The sequence below is a fragment of the Rana temporaria genome, chromosome 5 (genome assembly GCF_905171775.1).
Source record: "Rana temporaria chromosome 5, aRanTem1.1, whole genome shotgun sequence".
NCBI classification, from domain to species: domain Eukaryota; kingdom Metazoa; phylum Chordata; class Amphibia; order Anura; family Ranidae; genus Rana; species Rana temporaria.
Window position 1 is genome coordinate 428,729,119 of NC_053493.1, and position 22,171 is coordinate 428,751,289.

The window sequence follows — 22,171 nt, forward strand, 5'->3', positions numbered from 1 at the left end:
CTGTGAGGGTTTACAGTGTTCTAGTACCACCAACACCTAAGGCCTAGATTTCTGCAGAGTATATACGACAGGCCCCTACTTTCAAACATCCGACTTACAAACAACTCCTACTTGCAAACGGAAGGAGACAACAGGAAGTGAGAGGAAATCTCCCCCTAGGAAGGGAAATTCTCTCCTGTGAGGCCCCCGTACACACGACCGGATTGATCCGCTGAAACTGGTCCGACGGACCAGTTTCAGCGGATAGATCCGGTCATGTGTAGGCCTGAGCGGACAATTGTCCAGGGGAACGGACAGTTTCCAGCGGATCAAAATTTCTTAGCATACTAAGAAATCTGTCCGCTGGAAACCTGTCCGTCGGACGTGTTCGGTCGTCTGTACAGACTCACCGGACACGTCCGACCAACCGCCATCCCTCGCATGCGTCGTACTGATTCGACGCATGCGTGGAAGCTTTGAACTTCAAGGCCGCCCACGTCGCCACGTCATCGGCGACGGCGCGACCACGCCCCGCATATTGTTTACGCGCGGATTTCTGTCTGATGGTGTGTATAACCATCAGACAGAAATCTCTGGGCGGACATGTCCGCTGAAAATGGTCCCGCGGACCGTTTTCAGTGGATTGTCTGTCCGTGTGTACGGGGCCTAAGAGTGAATATGGGGAAAAAGTGTCTCCTCTCCACTGATGCTTTATCACCAATCCTTGTTTCCCTAAAAAAAAAAAAAACGAATTTTCAACATCCATTTGTCATTGGGACAGAAAGTGAGGTGAAATCTTCTGAACAGGGGCACAGACAGCAAAACAAATGTTACCGGGGTGTTCTGCTTCGCATTATTGGACTGTTGTATAACACTAGTCAGCTTAAAGTGGAGGTTCACCCCAAAAAAATGTTTTAACATTACATTCAGCCGAGTTGTCCTAATGACAATTGGCTGTTTTTTTTTTTTTTTCGTACATACCTTATTTTCACCGCCGCTTCCGGGTATGTCTTCTGCGGGACTGGGCGTTCCTATCTGATTGACCGTCGCATACTGCGCGTCACGGGTTGCCAAAAGAAGCCGAACATCGGTGCGCATGCGCCGTATAGAGCCGCACCGACGTTTCGGCTTCTTTCGGCAACTCGTGACGCGTAGTATGCGACGGTCGGAAGCCTGTCAATCAGATAGGAACGCCCAGTCCCGGAGAAGACATACCCGGAAGCGGCGGTGAAATAAGGTATGTACGGGGGGGGGGGGGGGGGGGGGGGAACAGCCGATTTTCATTAGGACAACTCGACTGAATGTAATGTTAAAAATAGATTTTTGGGTGAACCCCCGCTTTAAGTATAATTCAGAAGTCAAGAAACGTGAGACATCAGATCTGTAGGTATTCTTTTTTCTGGATAACTTTGTAAAACTACAACAAAAGCATAAAGATAACATATGTGTCAGAACATTACACCGCAGCCTCAGTCCATCAGTAAGAGTACTCACAGACAATTACTAGTCCAGGAATGTTTTAGGAGCCTCTCATACATGAGTCTGTTAGATCCAAAAGCAGGCATGAAATGGAGGAAATACAGTTCCAGGTTAAAGGTTACGGCCTTTCTGAGGAGAATACGGCTTCCTGTAAGCTTTTGGCAAAATGATAACTAACTCTGGCCACTAGATGGCATCAACGTCAAACTACCATTGCACATATTTGCTATGAATAATGGCCCAGATTCAAGAAGCAATTGCGTCTGCGTAACCATAGTTACGCAGCGCAATTGCTTACTTGCGCCGGCGTTTCAAATGCTCCTGATTCAGGAACCTCGATACGCCGACTGCAGCCTAAGATATGACTAGCATAAGGCTCGTATGCCAGTCATATCGTAGGCTGCATTCTTACGATGGCCGCTAGGGGGCGTTCCCGTAGTGGTCAGCATATAGTATGCAAATTGCATACTAACGCCAATTCACTACCCTACGCAAGCCCTGCGTACGCAGTTTACGTCGTTTGCGTACGTCGGGTTTCGCGTAAGGCTGCTCCTGCTATTAGCAGGGGCAGCCAATGCTACGTATACCCGTCGTTCCCGCGTCGCGAAGTTTAAATTTGACGTCGTTTGCGTAAGTGAATCGTGAATGGCGATGGACGCCATTCACGTTCACTTTGAAGCAAATGACGTCCTTGCGACGTCATTTGCCGCAATGCACGTCGGGAAAGTTTCCAGACGGAGCATGCGCACTATGTACGGCGCGGGAACGCGCCTAATTTAAATGATCCACGCCCCCTACGGGATCATTTAAATTACGCGCCCTTACGCCGGGCATTTTTGAGGAGTGCCCACGCAAATTACGTGGCTACTGCTTCGTGAATGAAGCGTAGCGCAAATAATTTGCGGGGGCGCAGGGCAAAAATGGGACGCTGCGCCTCCGTAAGAAGTGCGCAGCGGTACCTGAATCTGCCCCAATATGGGCAGAACAAGGGGTGATAACCCTTCCCTATGTTTTCCAAAAAGCTTAAAAGTAGATTTTTTGGCTGGAGCTCCACTTTAAAGAAGTACCAGTTCCAAATTACAAACAGATTCTACTTAAAGCGGAGGTTTCCGCGGCAAACTTTTTTTTGAGCATTCAATGTTGTTTCCCAATAGAAAGTATTACCTGTTTGGTGATTTCAAATGTCCCCTGTCCGTTTTCGTGTAAAACGTGACCTTTTAAAATCCCCGTTTGGCAGTTTCCATTTTGCTTGTGGGCATTGTGAAGCCCACAAGCAATGACTTCCTGGAAGCATTCACCACTGTTATTCACGCATGCGCGGTGTTACGAGTAGCGCCGTCAACTTCCTTGTTGCCATCACAACGGGCGGCGTCATTGATGGTTCACTCCCCGTTGCGATGGTATTTCGCTGGACGGCGTAGAGCGATGTGGGAATGACGCGGTGCTCCCAGAACTCCCAGATCACATTGCGGCGCCGGGGAAAAGGAGTAGCAACGCCTACTCCCGCGGGAGTGAAAATCCGGAAGTCGCAATTCAACGCGCCTTTACTACGGTAATTACAACATAAAAATAATAATGATGTGGCTATTGAACCATACAGCAAGGAATGTGACCCGATAGAGTTGTTATTTTGGGTGAACCTCCGCTTAACAACAAACCTACCTGTCCCTGTCTTGTTTGCACCGCCTGTATACTCGTGTACAAAGTATATAGGGCCTGGGGGCCCCACACCTTTCCTTTTTTTATTTGGGTGCGGGGTTCCCCTTAATATCCATACAAGACCCAAAAGGGCTGGTAATGAACTGGGGGGGGGGGGGGGTACCCATGCCTTTTTTCTCAATAATTTTCACCTATATTGCCGGGACCCGACATTACATTGCAGCCGCAAGTAGTTTTAAATGTAATTTTTCCCTTTAGAAATGACACTTTGCGCAGGGACAGTTCTAAACACGGGAAACATGCGCCACTTCACAGGCATACTATAGACAACCCCAGGGTACGAAATTTAAAGGAATATTTCACTTTTATTTTTTCACTTTAAGCATTATTAAATCACTGCTCCCCAAAAAAATTGCAGTTTTTAAAACTTTTATTGCATTTATACATGTCCCCTGGGGCAGGACCCGGGTCCCCAAACACTCCCCTGGGGCAGGACCCGGGTCCCCAAACACTCCCCTGGGGCAGAACCCGGGTCCCCAAACACTCCCCTGGGGCAGGACTCGGGTCCCCAAACACTCCCCTGGGGCAGGACCCGGGTCTCCAAACACTCCCCTGGGGAAAGACCCGGGTCCTCAAACACTCCCCTGGGGCAGGACCCGGGTCCTCAAACACTCCCCCTGGGGCAGGACCCGGGTCCCCAAACACTCCCCTGGGACAGGACCTGGGTCCCCAAACACTCCCCTGGGGCAGGACCCGGGTCCCCAAACACTCCCCTGGGGCAGGACCCGGGTCCCCAAACACTCCCCTGGGGCAGGACCCGGGTCCCCAAACACTCCCCTGGGGCAGGACCCGGGGCCCCAAACACTCCCCTGGGGCAGGACCCGGGTCCCCAAACACTCCCCTGGGGCAAGACCCGGGTCCCCAAACACTCCCCTGGGACAGGACCCGGGTCCCCAAACACTCCCCTGGGGCAGGACCCGGGTCCCCAAACACTCTCCCTGGGACAGGACCCGGGTCCCCAAACACTTTTTAGGACAATAACTTGCATATTAGCCTTTAAAATGAGTACTTTTGATTTTGAACGTTCGAGTGCCATAGACTTTAATGGGATTCTAAAGTTCACGTGAACTTTCGGTCCCTTCGAAGGTTCTGTTGCAAACCGAACTGGGGGGTGTTTGGCTCATCCCTACTGTGTACCATAGGAGGTATGGAATGTTCTACACACAGACAGTTGGGATTGGGGGTTGTCCAGACAGTTGGGATTGGGGGGTTGTCCATACAGTTGGGATTGGGGGTTGTCCTTACGGTTGGGATTGGGGGTTGTCCATACAGTTGGGATTGGGGGTTGTCCAGACAGTTGGGATTGGGGGTTGTCCATACAGTTGGGATTGGGGGGTTGTCCATACAGTTGGGATTGGGGGGTTGTCCATACAGTTGGGATTGGGGGTTGTCCTTACAGTTGGGATTGGGGGGTTGTCCAGACAGTTGGGATTGGGGGGTTGTCCATCCAGTTGGGATTGGGGGGTTGTCCAGACAGTTGGGATTGGGGGGTTGTCCATCCAGTTGGGATTGGGGGTTGTCCATCCAGTTGGGATTGGGGGGTTGTCCAGACAGTTGGGATTGGGGGGTTGTCCATCCAGTTGGGATTGGGGGGTTGTCCAGACAGTTGGGATTGGGGGGTTGTCCTTACAGTTGGGATTGGGGGTTGTCCAGACAGTTGGGATTGGGGGTTGTCCAGACAGTTGGGATTGGGGGGTTGTCCTTACAGTTGGGATTGGGGGGTTGTCCATACAGTTGGGATTGGGGGTTGTCCATCCAGTTGGGATTGGGGGGTTGTCCATCCAGTTGGGATTGGGGGTTGTCCTTACAGTTGGGATTGGGGGGTTGTCCATCCAGTTGGGATTGGGGGGTTGTCCATCCAGTTGGGATTGGGGGTTGTCCATCCAGTTGGGATTGGGGGTTGTCCATCTAGTTGGGATTGGGGGGTTGTCCTTACAGTTGGGATTGGGGGTTGTCCTTACAGTTGGGATTGGGGGTTGTCCATCCAGTTGGGATTGGGGGGTTGTCCATACAGTTGGGATTGGGGGGTTGTCCTTACAGTTGGGATTGGGGGGTTGTCCTTACAGTTGGGATTGGGGGTTGTCCATACAGTTGGGATTGGGGGGTTGTCCTTACAGTTGGGATTGGGGGTTGTCCTTACAGTTGGGATTGGGGGGTTGTCCTTACAGTTGGGATTGGGGGGTTGTCCTTACAGTTGGGATTGGGGGGTTGTCCTTACAGTTGGGATTGGGGGTTGTCCTTACAGTTGGGATTGGGGGTTGTCCATCCAGTTGGGATTGGGGGGTTGTCCATACAGTTGGGATTGGGGGGTTGTCCTTACAGTTGGGATTGGGGGGTTGTCCTTACAGTTGGGATTGGGGGTTGTCCATACAGTTGGGATTGGGGGGTTGTCCTTACAGTTGGGATTGGGGGTTGTCCTTACAGTTGGGATTGGGGGGTTGTCCTTACAGTTGGGATTGGGGGGTTGTCCTTACAGTTGGGATTGGGGGTTGTCCATACAGTTGGGATTGGGGGGTTGTCCTTACAGTTGGGATTGGGGGGTTGTCCTTACAGTTGGGATTGGGGGTTGTCCATACAGTTGGGATTGGGGGGTTGTCCTTACAGTTGGGATTGGGGGTTGTCCTTACAGTTGGGATTGGGGGGTTGTCCTTACAGTTGGGATTGGGGGGTTGTCCTTACAGTTGGGATTGGGGGGTTGTCCTTACAGTTGGGATTGGGGGTTGTCCTTACAGTTGGTATTGGGGGTTGTCCAGACAGTTGGGATTGGGGGTTGTCCATCCAGTCGGGATTGGGGGTTGTCCTTACAGTTGGGATTGGGGGGTTCTCCTTACAGTTGGGATTGGGGGGTTGTCCATACAGTTGGGATTGGGGGTTGTCCTTACAGTTGGGATTGGGGGGTTGTCCATCCAGTTGGGATTGGGGGGTTGTCCTTACAGTTGGGATTGGGGGTTGTCCTTACAGTTGGGATTGGGGGTTGTCCATCCAGTTGGGTTTGGGGGTTGTCCATACAGTTGGGATTGGGGGTTGTCCTTACAGTTGGGATTGGGGGGTTGTCCATCCAGTTGGGATTGGGGGGTTGTCCTTACAGTTGGGATTGGGGGGTTGTCCATACAGTTGGGATTGGGGGGTTGTCCTTACAGTTGGGATTGGGGGTTGTCCTTACAGTTGGGATTGGGGGTTGTCCATCCAGTTGGGTTTGGGGGGTTGTCCATCCAGTTGGGTTCCCGGAACGGAAGCTCCCGATCTTCACATGAATTATTCTCGGCATTGTTGGATTGTCAATATTTGATGTGGAAGAAATTTGCGTCCCCGTGCCCTTGGGTCGCTCTCCAATCTCATACTGGATGCTGATAAGGTGGAAGGGGAGGTTTTGTCCCCACAATGTCAGCCCTTCCCCCATATGTCCTCCTTCCAGCCTCACTTCATTCTCCTCTCTCTGCTGAACCTCACTGCTGGTCATGGAGAAGGTAAGTGATCCACCAATTGGGGCCACCCAACCAACCATTGAATTTCCTGCCTTTCGCTGTCCCGGTTCCATCCTTCCAATCTGGGACGAAGGGTCCCCGTCACCTGACCCTGAGTGTGTCCTGTGCTGTGTCCCGGTAAAGGTGCCCGTGGGCTGAGAGCGATGCCGTCTCCCGTGGCAACAGGTCAGTTTATTCCATCTGTGGCTGGTTGCTGATCCATGTGGAAGGCCGGCCCTTGTCTGGCCACCGCTTGTGGTGCTTCTTGCAGAGCTCCAGACTGTCCCGGATTTCGAGGGACTGTCCCGGATTTCGAGGGACTGTCCCGGATTTCGAGGGATTGTCCCGGATTTCGAGGGACTCTCCTGGATTTCGAGGGACTGTCCCAGATTTCGAGGCACTGTCCCGGATTTCGAGGGACTGTCCCGGATTTCGAGGGACTGTCCCAGATTTCCAGGGACTGTCCCGGATTTCGAGGGACTGTCCCGGATTTCGAGGGACTGTCCCGGATTTCGAGGGACTGTCCCGGATTTCGAGGGACTGTCCCGGATTTCGAGGCACTGTCTCAGATTTCGAGGGACTGTCCCGGATTTCGAGGCACTGTCTCAGATTTCGAGGGACTGTCCCGGATTTCGAGGGACTGTCCCAGATTTCGAGGGATTGTCCCGGATTTCGAGGCACTGTCCTGGATTTCGAGGGACTGTCCCTGATTTCGAAGCACTGTCCCGGATTTCGAGGGACTGTCCCGGATTTCGAGGCACTGTCTCAGATTTCGAGGGACTGTCCCAGATTTCGAGGGATTGTCCCGGATTTCGAGGCACTGTCCCGGATTTCGAGGCACTGTCCCTGATTTGGAGCAATGTCCCTCTGTCCCTCATTCCTCCTCATGTTGGTCTGATCCATATATTTGTATATAAAATGCACTTTTTATCGATCATAAAGTGTTTCCGGCGCTAAACCTTTCATCAGATTTTTTGTAAATTCCAAAAGCCGATATAAAGGAATATTAGTGGTGAGAAAAGCACTTGGGGGTTTAGCCAATCCTTATTTTTTTTGTACAATTCTCCTTGAAGGGGGCGTGGCAAGGGGTGTGTCCTAGGCCTGCATACCTTTGGTGGTAGGTGTCCCGGGGGCGTGGCAAGGGGTGTGTCCTGTGCCTGCATACCTTTGGTGGTAGGTGTCCCGGGGGCGTGGCAATGGGGTGTGTCCTAGGCCTGCATACCTTTGGTGGTAGGTGTCCCGGGGGCGTGGCAAGGGGTGTGTCCTATGCCTGCATACCTTTGGTGGTAGGTGTCCCGGGGGCGTGGCAAGGGGTGTGTCCTAGGCCTGCATACCTTTGGTGGTAGGTGTCCCTCATTCCCGTCTCAGAAAGTTCTTGTCCTGGAATCTTACACTCCGGAGAACAACAAAGTCACATTTCTCATCCTTGCAACCATGGCAACCGTACTGAGGGTGTAGAGGTCTTCCCTAGCACATGCTTGTCCCCGGGGCCGCTGATAGGGGGGGGCACCAGTTCTCCTGTAGGGGGCCCAGGTACACAGGGGGGGGGCCCAGACAGCAGAGGGAATTGGTGCGCTTGGGCAGAGTGGCAATTACAGAAGGATGCCCTGTGTGGTTCTCTGCAGCAGCTGAAAGTCGGCTTCTCTCCCTCCCGCCCGCTTTCAGCTGCTGCAGGGAGAGACACAGACACAGGGAATTGTTCTTGTGATTGCTTCCCCGACACCGATCCCCCTCCCTGTTCTGCCTGCTTCTTATCCCCCCTGCGTGTCACTGCCCCCCCCTCCCTGTTCTGCCTGCTTCTTATCCCCCCCTGCGTGTCACTGCCCCCCCTCCCCCTGTTCTGCCTGCTTCTTATCCCCCCCTGTGTCACTGCCCCCCCCCTCCCTGTTCTGCCTGCTTCTTATCCCCCCCTGTGTCACTGCCCCCCCCCTCCCTGTTCTGCCTGCTTCTTATCCCCCCCTGCGTGTCACTGCCCCCCCTCCCCCTGTTCTGCCTGCTTCTTATCCCCCCCTGTGTCACTGCCCCCCCCCCTCCCTGTTCTGCCTGCTTCTTATCCCCCCCTGTGTCACTGCCCCCCCCCTCCCTGTTCTGCCTGCTTCTTATCCCCCCCTGCGTGTCACTGCCCCCCCTCCCCCTGTTCTGCCTGCTTCTTATCCCCCCCTGCGTGTCACTGCCCCCCCTCCCCCTGTTCTGCCTGCTTCTTATCCCCCCTGCGTGTCACTGCCCCCCCCTCCCTGTTCTGCCTGCTTCTTATCCCCCCCTGTGTCACTGCCCCCCTCTCCCTGTTCTGCCTGCTTCTTATCCCCCCCCTGTGTCACTGCCCCCCCCTCCCTGTTCTGCCTGCTTCTTATCCCCCCTGCGTGTCACTGCCCCCCCCTCCCTGTTCTGCCTGCTTCTTATCCCCCCCTGCGTGTCACTGCCCCCCCTCCCCCTGTTCTGCCTGCTTCTTATCCCCCCCTGTGTCACTGCCCCCCCCCTCCCTGTTCTGCCTGCTTCTTATCCCCCCCTGTGTCACTGCCCCCCCTCCCTGTTCTGCCTGCTTCTTATCCCCCCCTGCGTGTCACTGCCCCCCCTCCCTGTTCTGCCTGCTTCTTATCCCCCCCTGCGTGTCACTGCCCCCCCTCCCCTGTTCTGCCTGCTTCTTATGCCCCCCTGCGTGTCACTGCCCCCCCTCCCCCTGTTCTGCCTGCTTCTTATCCCCCCCTGTGTCACTGCCCCCCCCTCCCTGTTCTGCCTGCTTCTTATCCCCCCCTGTGTCACTGCCCCCCCCTCCCTGTTCTGCCTGCTTCTTATCCCCCCCTGCGTGTCACTGCCCCCCCTCCCTGTTCTGCCTGCTTCTTATCCCCCCCTGCGTGTCACTGCCCCCCCTCCCCTGTTCTGCCTGCTTCTTATGCCCCCCTGCGTGTCACTGCCCCCCCTCCCCCTGTTCTGCCTGCTTCTTATCCCCCCCCCCGTGTCACTGCCCCCCCTCCCTGTTCTGCCTGCTTCTTATCCCCCCCCCCGTGTCACTGCCCCCCCCTCCCTGTTCTGCCTGCTTCTTATCCCCCCCCCCGTGTCACTGCCCCCCCCTCCCTGTTCTGCCTGCTTCTTATCCCCCCCTGCGTGTCACTGCCCCCCCCTCCCTGTTCTGCCTGCTTCTTATCCCCCCCTGCGTGTCACTGCCCCCCCTCCCTGTTCTGCCTGCTTCTTATCTCCCCCTGTGTCACTGCCCCCCCTCCCTGTTCTGCCTGCTTCTTATCCCCCCCTGCGTGTCACTGCCCCCCCTCCCTGTTCTGCCTGCTTCTTATCCCCCCTGTGTCACTGCCCCCCCCCTGTTCTGCCTGCTTCTTACCCCCCCTGCGTGTCACTGCCCCCCCTCCCTGTTCTGCCTGCTTCTTATCCCCCCTGTGTCACTGCCCCCCCCCCTGTTCTGCCTGCTTCTTACCCCCCCTGCGTGTCACTGCCCCCCCTCCCTGTTCTGCCTGCTTCTTATCCCCCCTGTGTCACTGCCCCCCCCTGTTCTGCCTGCTTCTTACCCCCCCTGCGTGTCACTGCCCCCCCCCTCCCTGTTCTGCCTGCTTCTTATCCCCCCCTGTGTCACTGCCCCCCCCTCCCTGTTCTGCCTGCTTCTTATCCCCCCTGCGTGTCACTGCCCCCCCCTCCCTGTTCTGCCTGCTTCTTATCCCCCCCTGTGTCACTGCCCCCTCCCTGTTCTGCCTGCTTCTTATCCCCCCTGCGTGTCACTGCCCCCCCCTCCCTGTTCTGCCTGCTTCTTATCCCCCCTGCGTGTCACTGCCCCCCCTCCCCCTGTTCTGCCTGCTTCTTATCCCCCCTGCGTGTCACTGCCCCCCCCTCCCTGTTCTGCCTGCTTCTTATCCCCCCTGCGTGTCACTGCCCCCCCCTCCCTGTTCTGCCTGCTTCTTATCCCCCCCTGTGTCACTGCCCCCCCCTCCCTGTTCTGCCTGCTTCTTATCCCCCCCTGCGTATCACTGCCCCCCCTCCCTGTTCTGCCTGCTTCTTATCCCCCCCTGCGTGTCACTGCCCCCCCTCCCTGTTCTGCCTGCTTCTTATCCCCCCCTGCGTGTCACTGCCCCCCCCTCCCTGTTCTGCCTGCTTCTTATCCCCCCCTGCGTGTCACTGCCCCCCCCCTCCCTGTTCTGCCTGCTTCTTATCCCCCCTGCGTGTCACTGCCCCCCCTCCCTGTTCTGCCTGCTTCTTATCCCCCCCTGTGTCACTGCCCCCCCCTCCCTGATCTGCCTGCTTCTTATCCCCCCTGCGTGTCACTGCCCCCCCCCTCCCTGTTCTGCCTGCTTCTTATCCCCCCTGCGTGTCACCCCCCCCCCCCCCTGTTCTGCCTGCTTCTTATCCCCCCCTGCGTGTCACTGCCCCCCCCCTCCCTGTTCTGCCTGCTTCTTATCCCCCTGCGTGTCACTGCCCCCCCCCCTCCCTGTTCTGCCTGCTTCTTATCCCCCCCTGCGTGTCACTGCCCCCCCCCTCCCTGTTCTGCCTGCTTCTTATCCCCCCTGCGTGTCACTGCCCCCCCTCCCTGTTCTGCCTGCTTCTTATCCCCCCCTGTGTCACTGCCCCCCCCTCCCTGTTCTGCCTGCTTCTTATCCCCCCTGCGTGTCACTGCCCCCCCCTCCCTGTTCTGCCTGCTTCTTATCCCCCCTGCGTGTCACCCCCCCCCCCCCTGTTCTGCCTGCTTCTTATCCCCCCCTGCGTGTCACTGCCCCTCCCCCTCCCATGGCGCTGCTGGCTTACCTGTGTCATACTAAAATAACAAATTGTAAAAAAAAAATGTAAAAAAAATATTTTTATTTCATTTAATTGTAAAATAAAATAAAAAAAAAAGTTAAAAATAAAATTAATTAAATTTAATTGTAAAATAAAATAATAAAAAAAAAAAAAAAAAAATTATTATAAAAAAAAGTTAAAAGATTGTAAAAAAAAGATTTAAAAAAAGGAGGAATTCACAGGAAGGTCTCTCTCTGTTATTATGTTCGTTTCCACTAATAACGATTGTAGTGTATTTTTCATGAAAATATTTTTTTGCTATATTTCGGGGGAGGGGGCTGAGGGGCCCTTCCAGGTAGGCTGTACGGGGGCCCCATGGTTTCTAACAGCAGCCCTGCCCCCCCAGAGGCGTCCCTAGGGGGGGCCAGAGGGGGCCCTGACCCCCCCCCCCCCCAACATCATGCTGTGCCCCACCATGCCAAAAAATATATATATTTTTTTGCAATTTTTGTATTTTGGTCCCCGAGAGGGAGAGCGTCCCCAGTCAGCTCTGCGGGGGATTCCCCCCCCCTCCCTCTGCTCGCCGACACTGCATAATGCGAGCGCTCACACAACCAGATATTCTAGCCTGGGCCGTGTTTAAGTGTGAGCACTGCAGACTGCACTGCTCACTGAACTACATTATCTCCATCCCTTCTCTCCCCCATCTGTCTCCCTCCCCCTCTCCTGTTCTTTCAAAACATTCACAATTCACTTTCACTTTCAGTTAGGCAGATAATATATGGTGCAAATTTCTTTCCTTCATCCACAGATTGCAGGAAAGAAACTTGCATGATTCCCCCATCAACAGACAGTGGGGTAGATTCAGGTACATTTGCCCTTTTTTTACGTAGGCGCAGGGCACCGTTTTTGCCCTGCACCCCCGCAAATTTTCTGCGCTACCCGCGATTCACTGAGCAGTAGCTCCGTAAATTGTGTGGGCGCTCCGGCAAAATAGCCGGCGTAAGCGTGCGCAATTTAAATGATCCCGTAGGGGGCGGGAATCATTTAAATTAGGCGCGTTCCCGCGCCGAGCGTAGTGCGCATGCTCCGTCGGGAAACTTTCCCGACGTGCATTGCGGCAAATGACGTCGCAAGGACGTCATTTGCTTCAAAGTGAACGTGAATGGCGTCCAGCGCCATTCACGATTCACTTACGCAAACGACGTAAATTTCAAATTTCGCGACGCGGGAACGACGGGTATACTTTAGCATTGGCTGCCCCTGCTAATAGCAGGGGCAGCCTTACGCGAAAAACGCCGTACGCAAACAACGTAAACTGCGTACGCAGGGCTCGCGTAGGGTAGTGAATCGGCGTTAGTATGCAATTTGCATATTATACGCTGACCACTACCGGAACGCCACCTAGCGGCCATCGTAAGAATGCAGCCTACGATACGACGGCATAAGAGCCTTATGCCGCGCATATCTTAGGCTGCAGTCGGCGTAACGAGCTTTCTGAATCCGGGCCCCTGGTGACGGGAATATCCCTCCTGCCCAGCGATTATATTCTCCCGACACACAGTGATTATCACCAGTGACTATACAGCAACCACTAGTGATAATTATAAGAGAATCTGCTCATTAATGGTTCCAATCTCAGCCAGTTTCTGCTGAACCAGCTGAGATTTAAACTGTCTATGGCTGGTCTTAGCTCTTAGGCAGCCCATACATTGATTAGCACTGCGGAGTGTCGGCTTCCTGGCGGGATCGGGCATGTGGGATTTCAAACACCCCCGAGCCCATCTCTATTGGTTGTAGACAGTTGAGCTCCCTGCAGGTTGCTTAGCAGCAGTGGCGCTTCTCTGACATGCTGATCGGGATCCAGGTGATGCTCTTAGTCAGATGTAATAAACACAGTGGGCTGGATTCAGGTAGAATTGCGCTATTTTTACGGAGGCGCAGAGCAACGATTTTGCCCTGCGCCCCCGCAAAATTACTGCGCTGCCCTTGATTCACGGAGCAGTAGCTCCGTAAATTGCGCAGGTGCGCCGGCAAAATGCCGGCGTAAGCGCGCGCAATTTAAATGATCCCGAAGGGGCGGGAATCATTTAAATTAGGGGCGTTAGAGCCCACACTTTACAGGCATAGAGCCCACACTTTACAGGCATAGAGCCCACACTTTACAGGCATAGAGCCCACACTTTACAGGCACAGAGCCCACACTTTACAGGCATAGAACCCACACTTTACAGGCATAGAGCCCACACTTTACAGGCATAGAGCCCACACTTTACAGGCATAGAGCCCACACTTTACAGGCATAGAGCCCACACTTTACAGGCACAGAGCCCACACTTTACAGGCATAGAACCCACACTTTACAGGCATAGAGCCCACATGACTGCTGATCATACGGTTGATTATATTTATGTGGTTGTACTCTTGATGCTAATAAATAATGGCCTGCATTCAAGAAGCAATTGCGTCTGCGTAACCATAAGTTACGCAGCGCAATTGCTTACTTGCCCCGGCGTAACGAGTGCTCCTGATTCAGGAACCTCGTTACGCCGACTGCAGCCTAAGATATGCGCGGCATAAGGCTCTTATGCCCGCATATCTTAGGCTGCATTCTTGCGCAGGCCGCTAGGGGGCGTTCCCATTGTGCTCAGTGTATAGTATGCAAATTGCATACTAACACCGATTCACAACGTTTTGCGTGCCCTGCCTACGCAATTTACGTCGTTTCCGTACGGCGGTTTTCGTATACCCGTCGTTCCCGTGTCGCGAAATTTGAAAGTTACGTCGTTTGCGTAAGTGAATCGTGAATGGCGCTGGACGCCATTCACGTTCACTTTGAAGCAAATGACGTCCTTGCGACGTCATTTGCCACAATGCACGTCGGGAAAGTTTCCCGACGGAGCATGCGCTCTACGCTCGGCGCTGGAACGCGCCTAATTTAAATGATTCCCGCCCCCTATGGGATCATTTAAATTGCGCGCCCGCGCAATTTACGGAGCTACTGCTCCGTGAATCAAGGGCAGCGCAGTAATTTTGCGGGGGCGCAGGGCAAAATCGTTGCTCTGCGCCTCCGTAAAAATAGCGCAATTCTACCTGAATCCAGCCCACTGTGTTTATTAGATCTGACTGGGCGCATCACCTGGATCACATGCCGATCAGCATATCAGAGAAGGTTATACAGCATTACTGCTGCTAGGTGACCAGCTGGGGGCTCAGCTCTCTATAACCAATAGTGCCAGCCTTCCCCTGCATGCCCCCATAATGTCACCAGCACTAGGTACTAATAGACTGCCGCCGCTGCCAAGGAGACAGACGCCAGACCAGCGCTGTAAATAGCAGGGACAGGACAACTGGGGATCCCCACTGTGGCAGAACACCAGGGCCCGGTGGCAAGACAACCTTTGCAACCCTGAGAGTTCTCCCACTGCTTTGGACCCTTATATTTTATTGGTGTGCTGGTGACATATATCTCCTGGGGGGCCCCAGGATAGTAGGAAGGGAGCTCACTGCAGAACATGTGAAAGGGCCCCAGGAGAGATATATATATATATATATAATTGCATTTTATAGTTGGCCCCCCTACTTTTGTCCCTGTCCCCCCATGTGCCCCCCTTAAATATGAAAGCTGGAGACGCCACTGCTGCCCCCCTCCCCTGCACATTTGCATGGAATGAGCATCCCTAGGAATGGCCCCGTGTTTCCTGCACTGAGATATGAGATGGACCTCTAAAGACGAGGCCGGGATCCAGGTTCCGGGTTCCGGGTTCCGGGTTCCCGGGTTCCGGATTCCAGGTTCCAGATTTCGGGTTCCGGGTTCCAGGTTCCGGGTTCCAGGTTCCAGTTTTCGGGTTCCCGGGTTCCGGGTTCCAGGTTCCAGGTTCCGGGTTCCCGGGTTCCGGGTTCCAAGTACCCGGGTTCTAGGTTCCGGGTTGCAGCGTTCCATATTACAATATAGAGAATGACGGGGAGATTCCAGACTAGGAGCGGACCCCTCCCCCTCTAATAGACATGTCCATTCGTTTTCGTCCGAATTTTGGAGATTTTTTACATTCGTTTTAACAAACGATAACGAATCCGAAATGCGAACGATCCGACATAAAAAATGCTTTATTTTCATTTCGCTGTGACAACAGTTCGATGCGGATCGAAGATTCGACGTTATAGCGACATGAAGATTCCACAAAGCCGCTAAAAACTTACGATCCCTGCAATCGTACATTTCCGGACGAATGCCCCGCCCCCACAGGCTATAGAAGAATTCTGATGTCGGGTGATTAACTAATAAATATAATTATTACTCGTCATTAGAATTCTACTATATGTGGGCGGAGCATTCGATGGGAAATGTACAATCGCGGCGTCGTAGCTGCTTCTTCCAATCTTCTTAGAACGTCCGACAGACGCCATGAGCCTTCAGATTCCACCGCAATTCATTCGGATTTTCGGATAACGGCGTTTTTTAACGAAACAAAATGAATAAAAACAAATTTTGGGCGTAACAAAATAAATGTATTTTTCGGAAAGGAATATGAAATTCCGAAGCGAAATATTTCAGTGTGCGCCATCATATCTATCCTCTAAGCACGCCCATGTGCGCCATCATATCTATCCTCTAAACACGCCCATGTGCGCCATCATATCTATCCTCTAAACACGCCCATGTGCGCCATCATATCTATCCTCTAAACACGCCCATGTGCGCCATCATATCTATCCTCTAAACACGCCCATGTGCGCCATCATATCTATCCTCTAAGCACGCCCATGTGCGCCATCATATCTATCCTCTAAACACGCCCATGTGCGCCATCATATCTATCCTCTAAACACGCCCATGTGCGCCATCATATCTATCCTCTAAACACGCCCATGTGCGCCATCATATCTATCCTCTAAACACGCCCATGTGCGCCATCATATCTATCCTCTAAGCACGCCCATGTGCGCCATCATATCTATCCTCTAAGCACGCCCATGTGCGCCATCATATCTATCCTCTAAACACGCCCATGTGCGCCATCATATCTATCCTCTAAACACGCCCATGTGCGCCATCATATCTATCCTCTAAACACGCCCATGTGCGCCATCATATCTATCCTCTAAGCACGCCCATGTAAGGGTCTGAGGGAAGGTTTGGGGGATCTGTGCGCTGTGTGTGGATCACCAATAACTAAGAGCAGGAAAGTCCTGAGCCCCCCGGGAGGTCCAGAGGAGCAGGGGGAGCAGAGGAGCAGGGGGAGGACCAGAGGAGCAGGGGGAGGACCAGAGGAACAGGGGGAGGACCAGAGGAGCAGGGGGAGGTCCAGAGGAGCAGGGGGAGGTCCAGAGGAGCAGGGGGAGGACCAGAGGAGCAGGGGGAGGTCCAGAGGAGCAGGGTGAGGACCAGAGGAGCAGGGGGAGGACCAGAGGAACAGGGGGAGGACCAGAGGAGCAGGGGGAGGACCAGAGGAGCAGGGGGAGGTCCAGAGGAGCAGGGGGAGGACCAGAGGAGCAGGGGGAGGTCCAGAGGAGCAGGGGGAGCAGAGGAGCAGGGTGAGGACCAGAGGAGCAGGGTGAGGACCAGAGGAGCAGGGGGAGGACCAGAGGAACAGGGGGAGGACCAGAGGAGCAGGGGGAGGACCAGAGGAGCAGGGGGAGGTCCAGAGGAGCAGGGGGAGGACCAGAGGAGCAGGGGGAGGTCCAGAGGAGCAGGGGGAGCAGAGGAGCAGGATGAGGACCAGAGGAGCAGGGGGAGGACCAGAGGAGCAGGGGGAGGACCAGAGGAGCAGGGGGAGGACCAGAGGAGCAGCCCTGGTGGGATGACCAATAACTAAGAGCAGGAAAGTCCTGAGCCCCCCGGGAGGTCCAGAGGAGCAGGGGGAGGACCAGAGGAGCAGGGGGGGACCAGAGGAGCAGGGGGAGGAGCAGGGGGAGGACCAGAGGAGCAGGGGGAGGACCAGAGGAGCAAGGGGAGGTCCAGAGGAGCAGGGGGGGACCAGAGGAGCAGGGGGAGGACCAGAGGAGCAGCCCTGGTGGGATGACCAATAACTAAGAGCAGGAAAGTCCTGAGCCCCCCGGGAGGTCCTTCCGATATCCGGAGATTAATCCCAACATTTGTGTCCCTCCAGCCGCCTCCGGAACTCTCCCCTCAGACGTCCCTCCAGTATGAAGAGGAAGGCGACGTCATCACGGCCCTGGTTGTGGAGAGATTTGAAGATATCCTGCAAGATGCTCATCCTCGGAGTCCCACCGAGCTCGGGAAGAGCTACAGCGAGGAGGACTTCCAGTGTAAGAGGAACCTTCCATATATAGAGAGTGTGGGGGGAGAACCATGTGTGATGGGACTGTAGCTGGTCTGGGAATGTGGGACTGTTGCTGGTCTGACTGGGACTGTTGCTGGTCTGGGACTGTTGCTGGTCTGGGACTGTTGCTGGTCAGGGACTGTTGCTGGTCTGGAAATGTGGGACTGTAGCTGGTCAGGGACTGTTGCTGGTCTGGGACTGTTGCTGGTTTGGGACTGTTGCTGGTCTGGGACTGTTGCTGGTCAGGGACTGTTGCTGGTTTGTAAATGTGGGACTGTAGCTGGTCAGGGACTGTTGCTGGTCTGGGACTGTTGCTGGTCTGGGACTGTTGCTGGTCAGGGACTGTTGCTGGTCTGGAAATGTGGGACTGTTGCTGGTCAGAGACTGTTGCTGGTCTGGGATTGTGGGACTGTTGCTGGTCTGGGATTGTGGGACTGTAGCTGGTCTGGGACTGTAGCTGGTCAGGGACTGTTGCTGGGACTGTAGCTGGTCTGGGACTGTAGCTGGTCTGGGACTGTAGCTGGTCAGGGACTGTTGCTGGTCTGGGACTGTAGCTGGTCAGGGACTGTTGCTGGTCTGGGACTGTTGCTGGTCTGGGACTGTAGCTGGTCTGGGACTGTTGCTGGTCTGGAAATGTGGGACTGTTGCTGGTCAGGGACTGTTGCTGGGACTGTTGCTGGTCTGGGATTGTGGGACTGTAGCTGGTCTGGGACTGTAGCTGGTCTGGGACTGTAGCTGGTCTGGGACTGTTGCTGGTCTGGGACTGTTGGTGGTCTGGGACTGTTGCTGGTCTGGGACTGTTGGTGGTCTGGGACTGTTGCTGGTCTGGGACTGTTGCTGGTCTGGAAATGTGGGACTGTTGCTGGTCAGGGACTGTTGCTGGGACTGTTGCTGGTCTGGGACTGTAGCTGGTCTGGGACTGTTGCTGGTCTGGGACTGTAGCTGGTCTGGGACTGTTGCTGGTCTGGAAATGTGGGACTGTAGCTGGTCAGGGACTGTTGCTGGTCTGGGACTGTTGCTGGTCTGGGACTGTTGCTGGTCAGGGACTGTTGCTGGTCTGGAAATGTGGGACTGTTGCTGGTCAGGGACTGTTGCTGGGACTGTTGCTGGTCTGGGACTGTAGCTGGTCTGGGACTGTTGCTGGTCTGGGACTGTAGCTGGTCTGGGACTGTAGCTGGTCTGGGACTGTTGCTGGTCTGGGACTGTTGCTGGTCAGGGACTGTTGCTGGTCTGGGACTGTTGCTGGGACTGTTGCTGGGACTGTTGCTGGGACTGTTGCTGGTCTGGGACTGTTGCTGGGACTGTTGCTGGGACTGTTGCTGGTCTGGGAGTGGGACTGTTGCTGGTCTGGGACTGTTGCTGGGACTGTTGCTGGTCTGGGACTGTAGCTGGTCTGGGACTGTTGCTGGTCTGGGACTGTAGCTGGTCAGGGACTGTTGCTGGTCTGGGACTGTTGCTGGTCAGGGACTGTAGCTGGTCTGGGACTGTTGCTGGTCTGGGACTGTAGCTGGTCTGGGACTGTAGCTGGTCTGGGACTGTTGCTGGTCTGGGACTGTTGCTGGTCAGGGACTGTTGCTGGTCTGGGACTGTTGCTGGGACTGTTGCTGGGACTGTTGCTGGGACTGTTGCTGGTCTGGGACTGTTGCTGGGACTGTTGCTGGGACTGTTGCTGGTCTGGGAGTGGGACTGTTGCTGGTCTGGGACTGTTGCTGGGACTGTTGCTGGTCTGGGACTGTAGCTGGTCTGGGACTGTTGCTGGTCTGGGACTGTAGCTGGTCAGGGACTGTTGCTGGTCTGGGACTGTTGCTGGTCAGGGACTGTAGCTGGTCTGGGACTGTTGCTGGGACTGTTGCTGGTCTGGGACTGTAGCTGGTCTGGGACTGTTGCTGGTCTGGGACTGTAGCTGGTCAGGGACTGTTGCTGGTCTGGGACTGTTGCTGGTCAGGGACTGTAGCTGGTCTGGGACTGTTGCTGGGACTGTTGCTGGGACTGTTGCTGGGACTGTTGCTGGTCTGGGAATGTGGGACTGTAGCTGGTCAGGGACTGTTGCTGGGACTGTTGCTGGGACTGTTGCTGGGACTGTTGCTGGTCTGGGAATGTGGGACTGTAGCTGGTCAGGGACTGTTGCTGGGACTGTTGCTGGGACTGTAGCTGGTCTGGGACTGTTGCTGGGACTGTTGCTGGGACTGAGAGTTGTGACGTCTCTTGCAGACCACCGTCAGTCGTCTCATCACATCCACCCCCCCCTCTCCTCTCACCTCCCTTCGGACTCCAATCGGGATCCTCGGAAGCACAAGAAGAAGAAGAAGAGGAGGCGGGCCTCAGTCCCTGGAGACACCCCGGGGACCATCCAGGAAAGGGACGAGGAGGAGGAAGAGGAAACCGATGAAGAGAAAACTCCTGATGAAGGAACAGAATCCTCCGACCTACAGGTGAGTCCTGGGAGGGGCTCCGTACTTCATCCCATGGAAGGAAACGGCCAATCACATTCTTCCTTCTTCTCCTTCCAGTTCTTCCCGGTGGAGGACGAGAGAAGCTCGGGATTGGTCCTCCTGGCTTCACCTGCAGACTCTGGGGTCAGGGAGCAGAAGGTGGAGCCCTCAGGGTAAGTAGATGGTCTTTATATGACTCCATGACCCGGACACTCCATGACCCGTACACTCCATGACCCGGACACTCCATGACCCGGACACTCCATGACCCGGACTCTCCATGACCCGGACACTCCATGACCCGGACACTCCATGACCTGGACACTCCATGACCCAGACACTCCATGACCCGGACACTCCATGACCCCTACACTCCATGACCCGGACACTCCATGACCCGGACACTCCATGACCCGGACACTCCATGACCCGGACACTCCATGACCCGGACTCTCCATGACCCGGACACTCCATGACCCGGACACTCCATGACCCGGACACTCCATGACCCGGACACTCCATGACCCGGACTCTCCATGACCCGGACACTCCATGACCCGGACACTCCATGACCCGGACACTCCATGACCCCTACACTCCATGACCCGGACACTCCATGACCCGGACACTCTATGACCAGGACACTCTATGACCCCTACACTCCATGACCCCTACACTCCATGACCCGGACACTCCATGACCCGGACACTCCATGACCCGGACACTCCATGACCCGGACACTCCATGACCCGGACACTCCATGACCCCTACACTCCATGACCCGGACACTCCATGACCCGGACACTCTATGACCAGGACACTCTATGACCCCTACACTCCATGACCCCTACACTCCATGACCCGGACACTCCATGACCCGGACACTCCATGACCCGGACACTCCATGACCCCTACACTCCATGACCCCTACACTCTATGACCCGTACACTCCATGACCCCTACACTCTATGACCCGTACACTCCATGACCCGTACACTCCATGACCCGGACACTCCATGACCCCTACACTCCATGACCCGGACACTCCATGACCCGGACACTCCATGACCCGTACACTCCATGACCCGGACACTCCATGACCCGTACACTCCATGACCCCTACATTCCATGACCCGGACACTCCATGACCCGGACACTCCATGACCCGGACACTTCATGACCCGGACTCTCCATGACCCGGACACTCCATGACCCGGACACTCCATGACCCGGACACTCCATGACCCAGACACTCCATGACCCGGACACTCCATGACCCGGACACTTCATGACCCGGACTCTCCATGACCCGGACACTCCATGACCCGGACACTCCATGACCCGGACACTCTATGACCCGTACACTCCATGACCCAGACACTCCATGACCTGTACACTCCATGACCCCTACACTCCATGACCCGGACACTCCATGACCCGTACACTCCATGACCCGTACACTCCATGACCCGGACACTCCATGACCCGGACACTCCATGACCCGGACACTCCATGACCCGGACACTCTATGACCCCTACACTCCATGACCCGGACACTCCATGACCCCTACACTCCATGACCCGGACACTCCATGACCCGTACACTCCATGACCCGGACACTTCATGACCCGGACTCTCCATGACCCGGACACTCCATGACCCGGACACTCCATGACCCGGACACTCCATGACCCGGACACTCTATGACCCCTACACTCCATGACCTGTACACTCCATGACCCCTACACTCCATGACCCGGACACTCCATGACCCGTACACTCCATGACCCGGACACTCTATGACCCGTACACTCCATGACCCCTACACTCCATGACCCGTACACTCCATGACCCCTACACTCTATGACCCGTACACTCCATGACCCCTACACTCCATGACCCGGACACTCCATGACCCGGACACTCCATGACCCCTACACTCCATGACCCGGACACTCCATGACCCGGACACTCCATGACCCGTACACTCCATGACCCGGACACTCCATGACCCGTACACTCCATGACCCCTACACTCTATGACCCGTACACTCCATGACCCGTACACTCCATGACCCGGACACTCCATGACCCGGACAC

At 55.2% G+C, this 22,171-nt stretch overlaps 1 protein-coding gene across 4 annotated transcripts in view; it reads left to right on the forward strand.

Annotated features, from left to right (window-relative positions):
- Positions 1 to 22,171, forward strand: part of LOC120941772 (anion exchange protein 2-like) — a 117,218-nt gene that overhangs the window by 62,408 nt on the left and 32,639 nt on the right. For 3 of the 4 annotated variants that reach the window (XM_040355449.1, XM_040355448.1, XM_040355450.1), the window contains 3 exons: positions 17,465 to 17,624; positions 19,850 to 20,070; positions 20,149 to 20,243. In XM_040355449.1, coding sequence (XP_040211383.1) covers positions 17,465 to 17,624; positions 19,850 to 20,070; positions 20,149 to 20,243 — 476 coding nt within the window. Of the gene's footprint in view, positions 1 to 6,550; positions 6,645 to 17,464; positions 17,625 to 19,849; positions 20,071 to 20,148; positions 20,244 to 22,171 lie in introns of those variants that run through there. The other variant, XM_040355451.1, reaches the window with a different exon arrangement.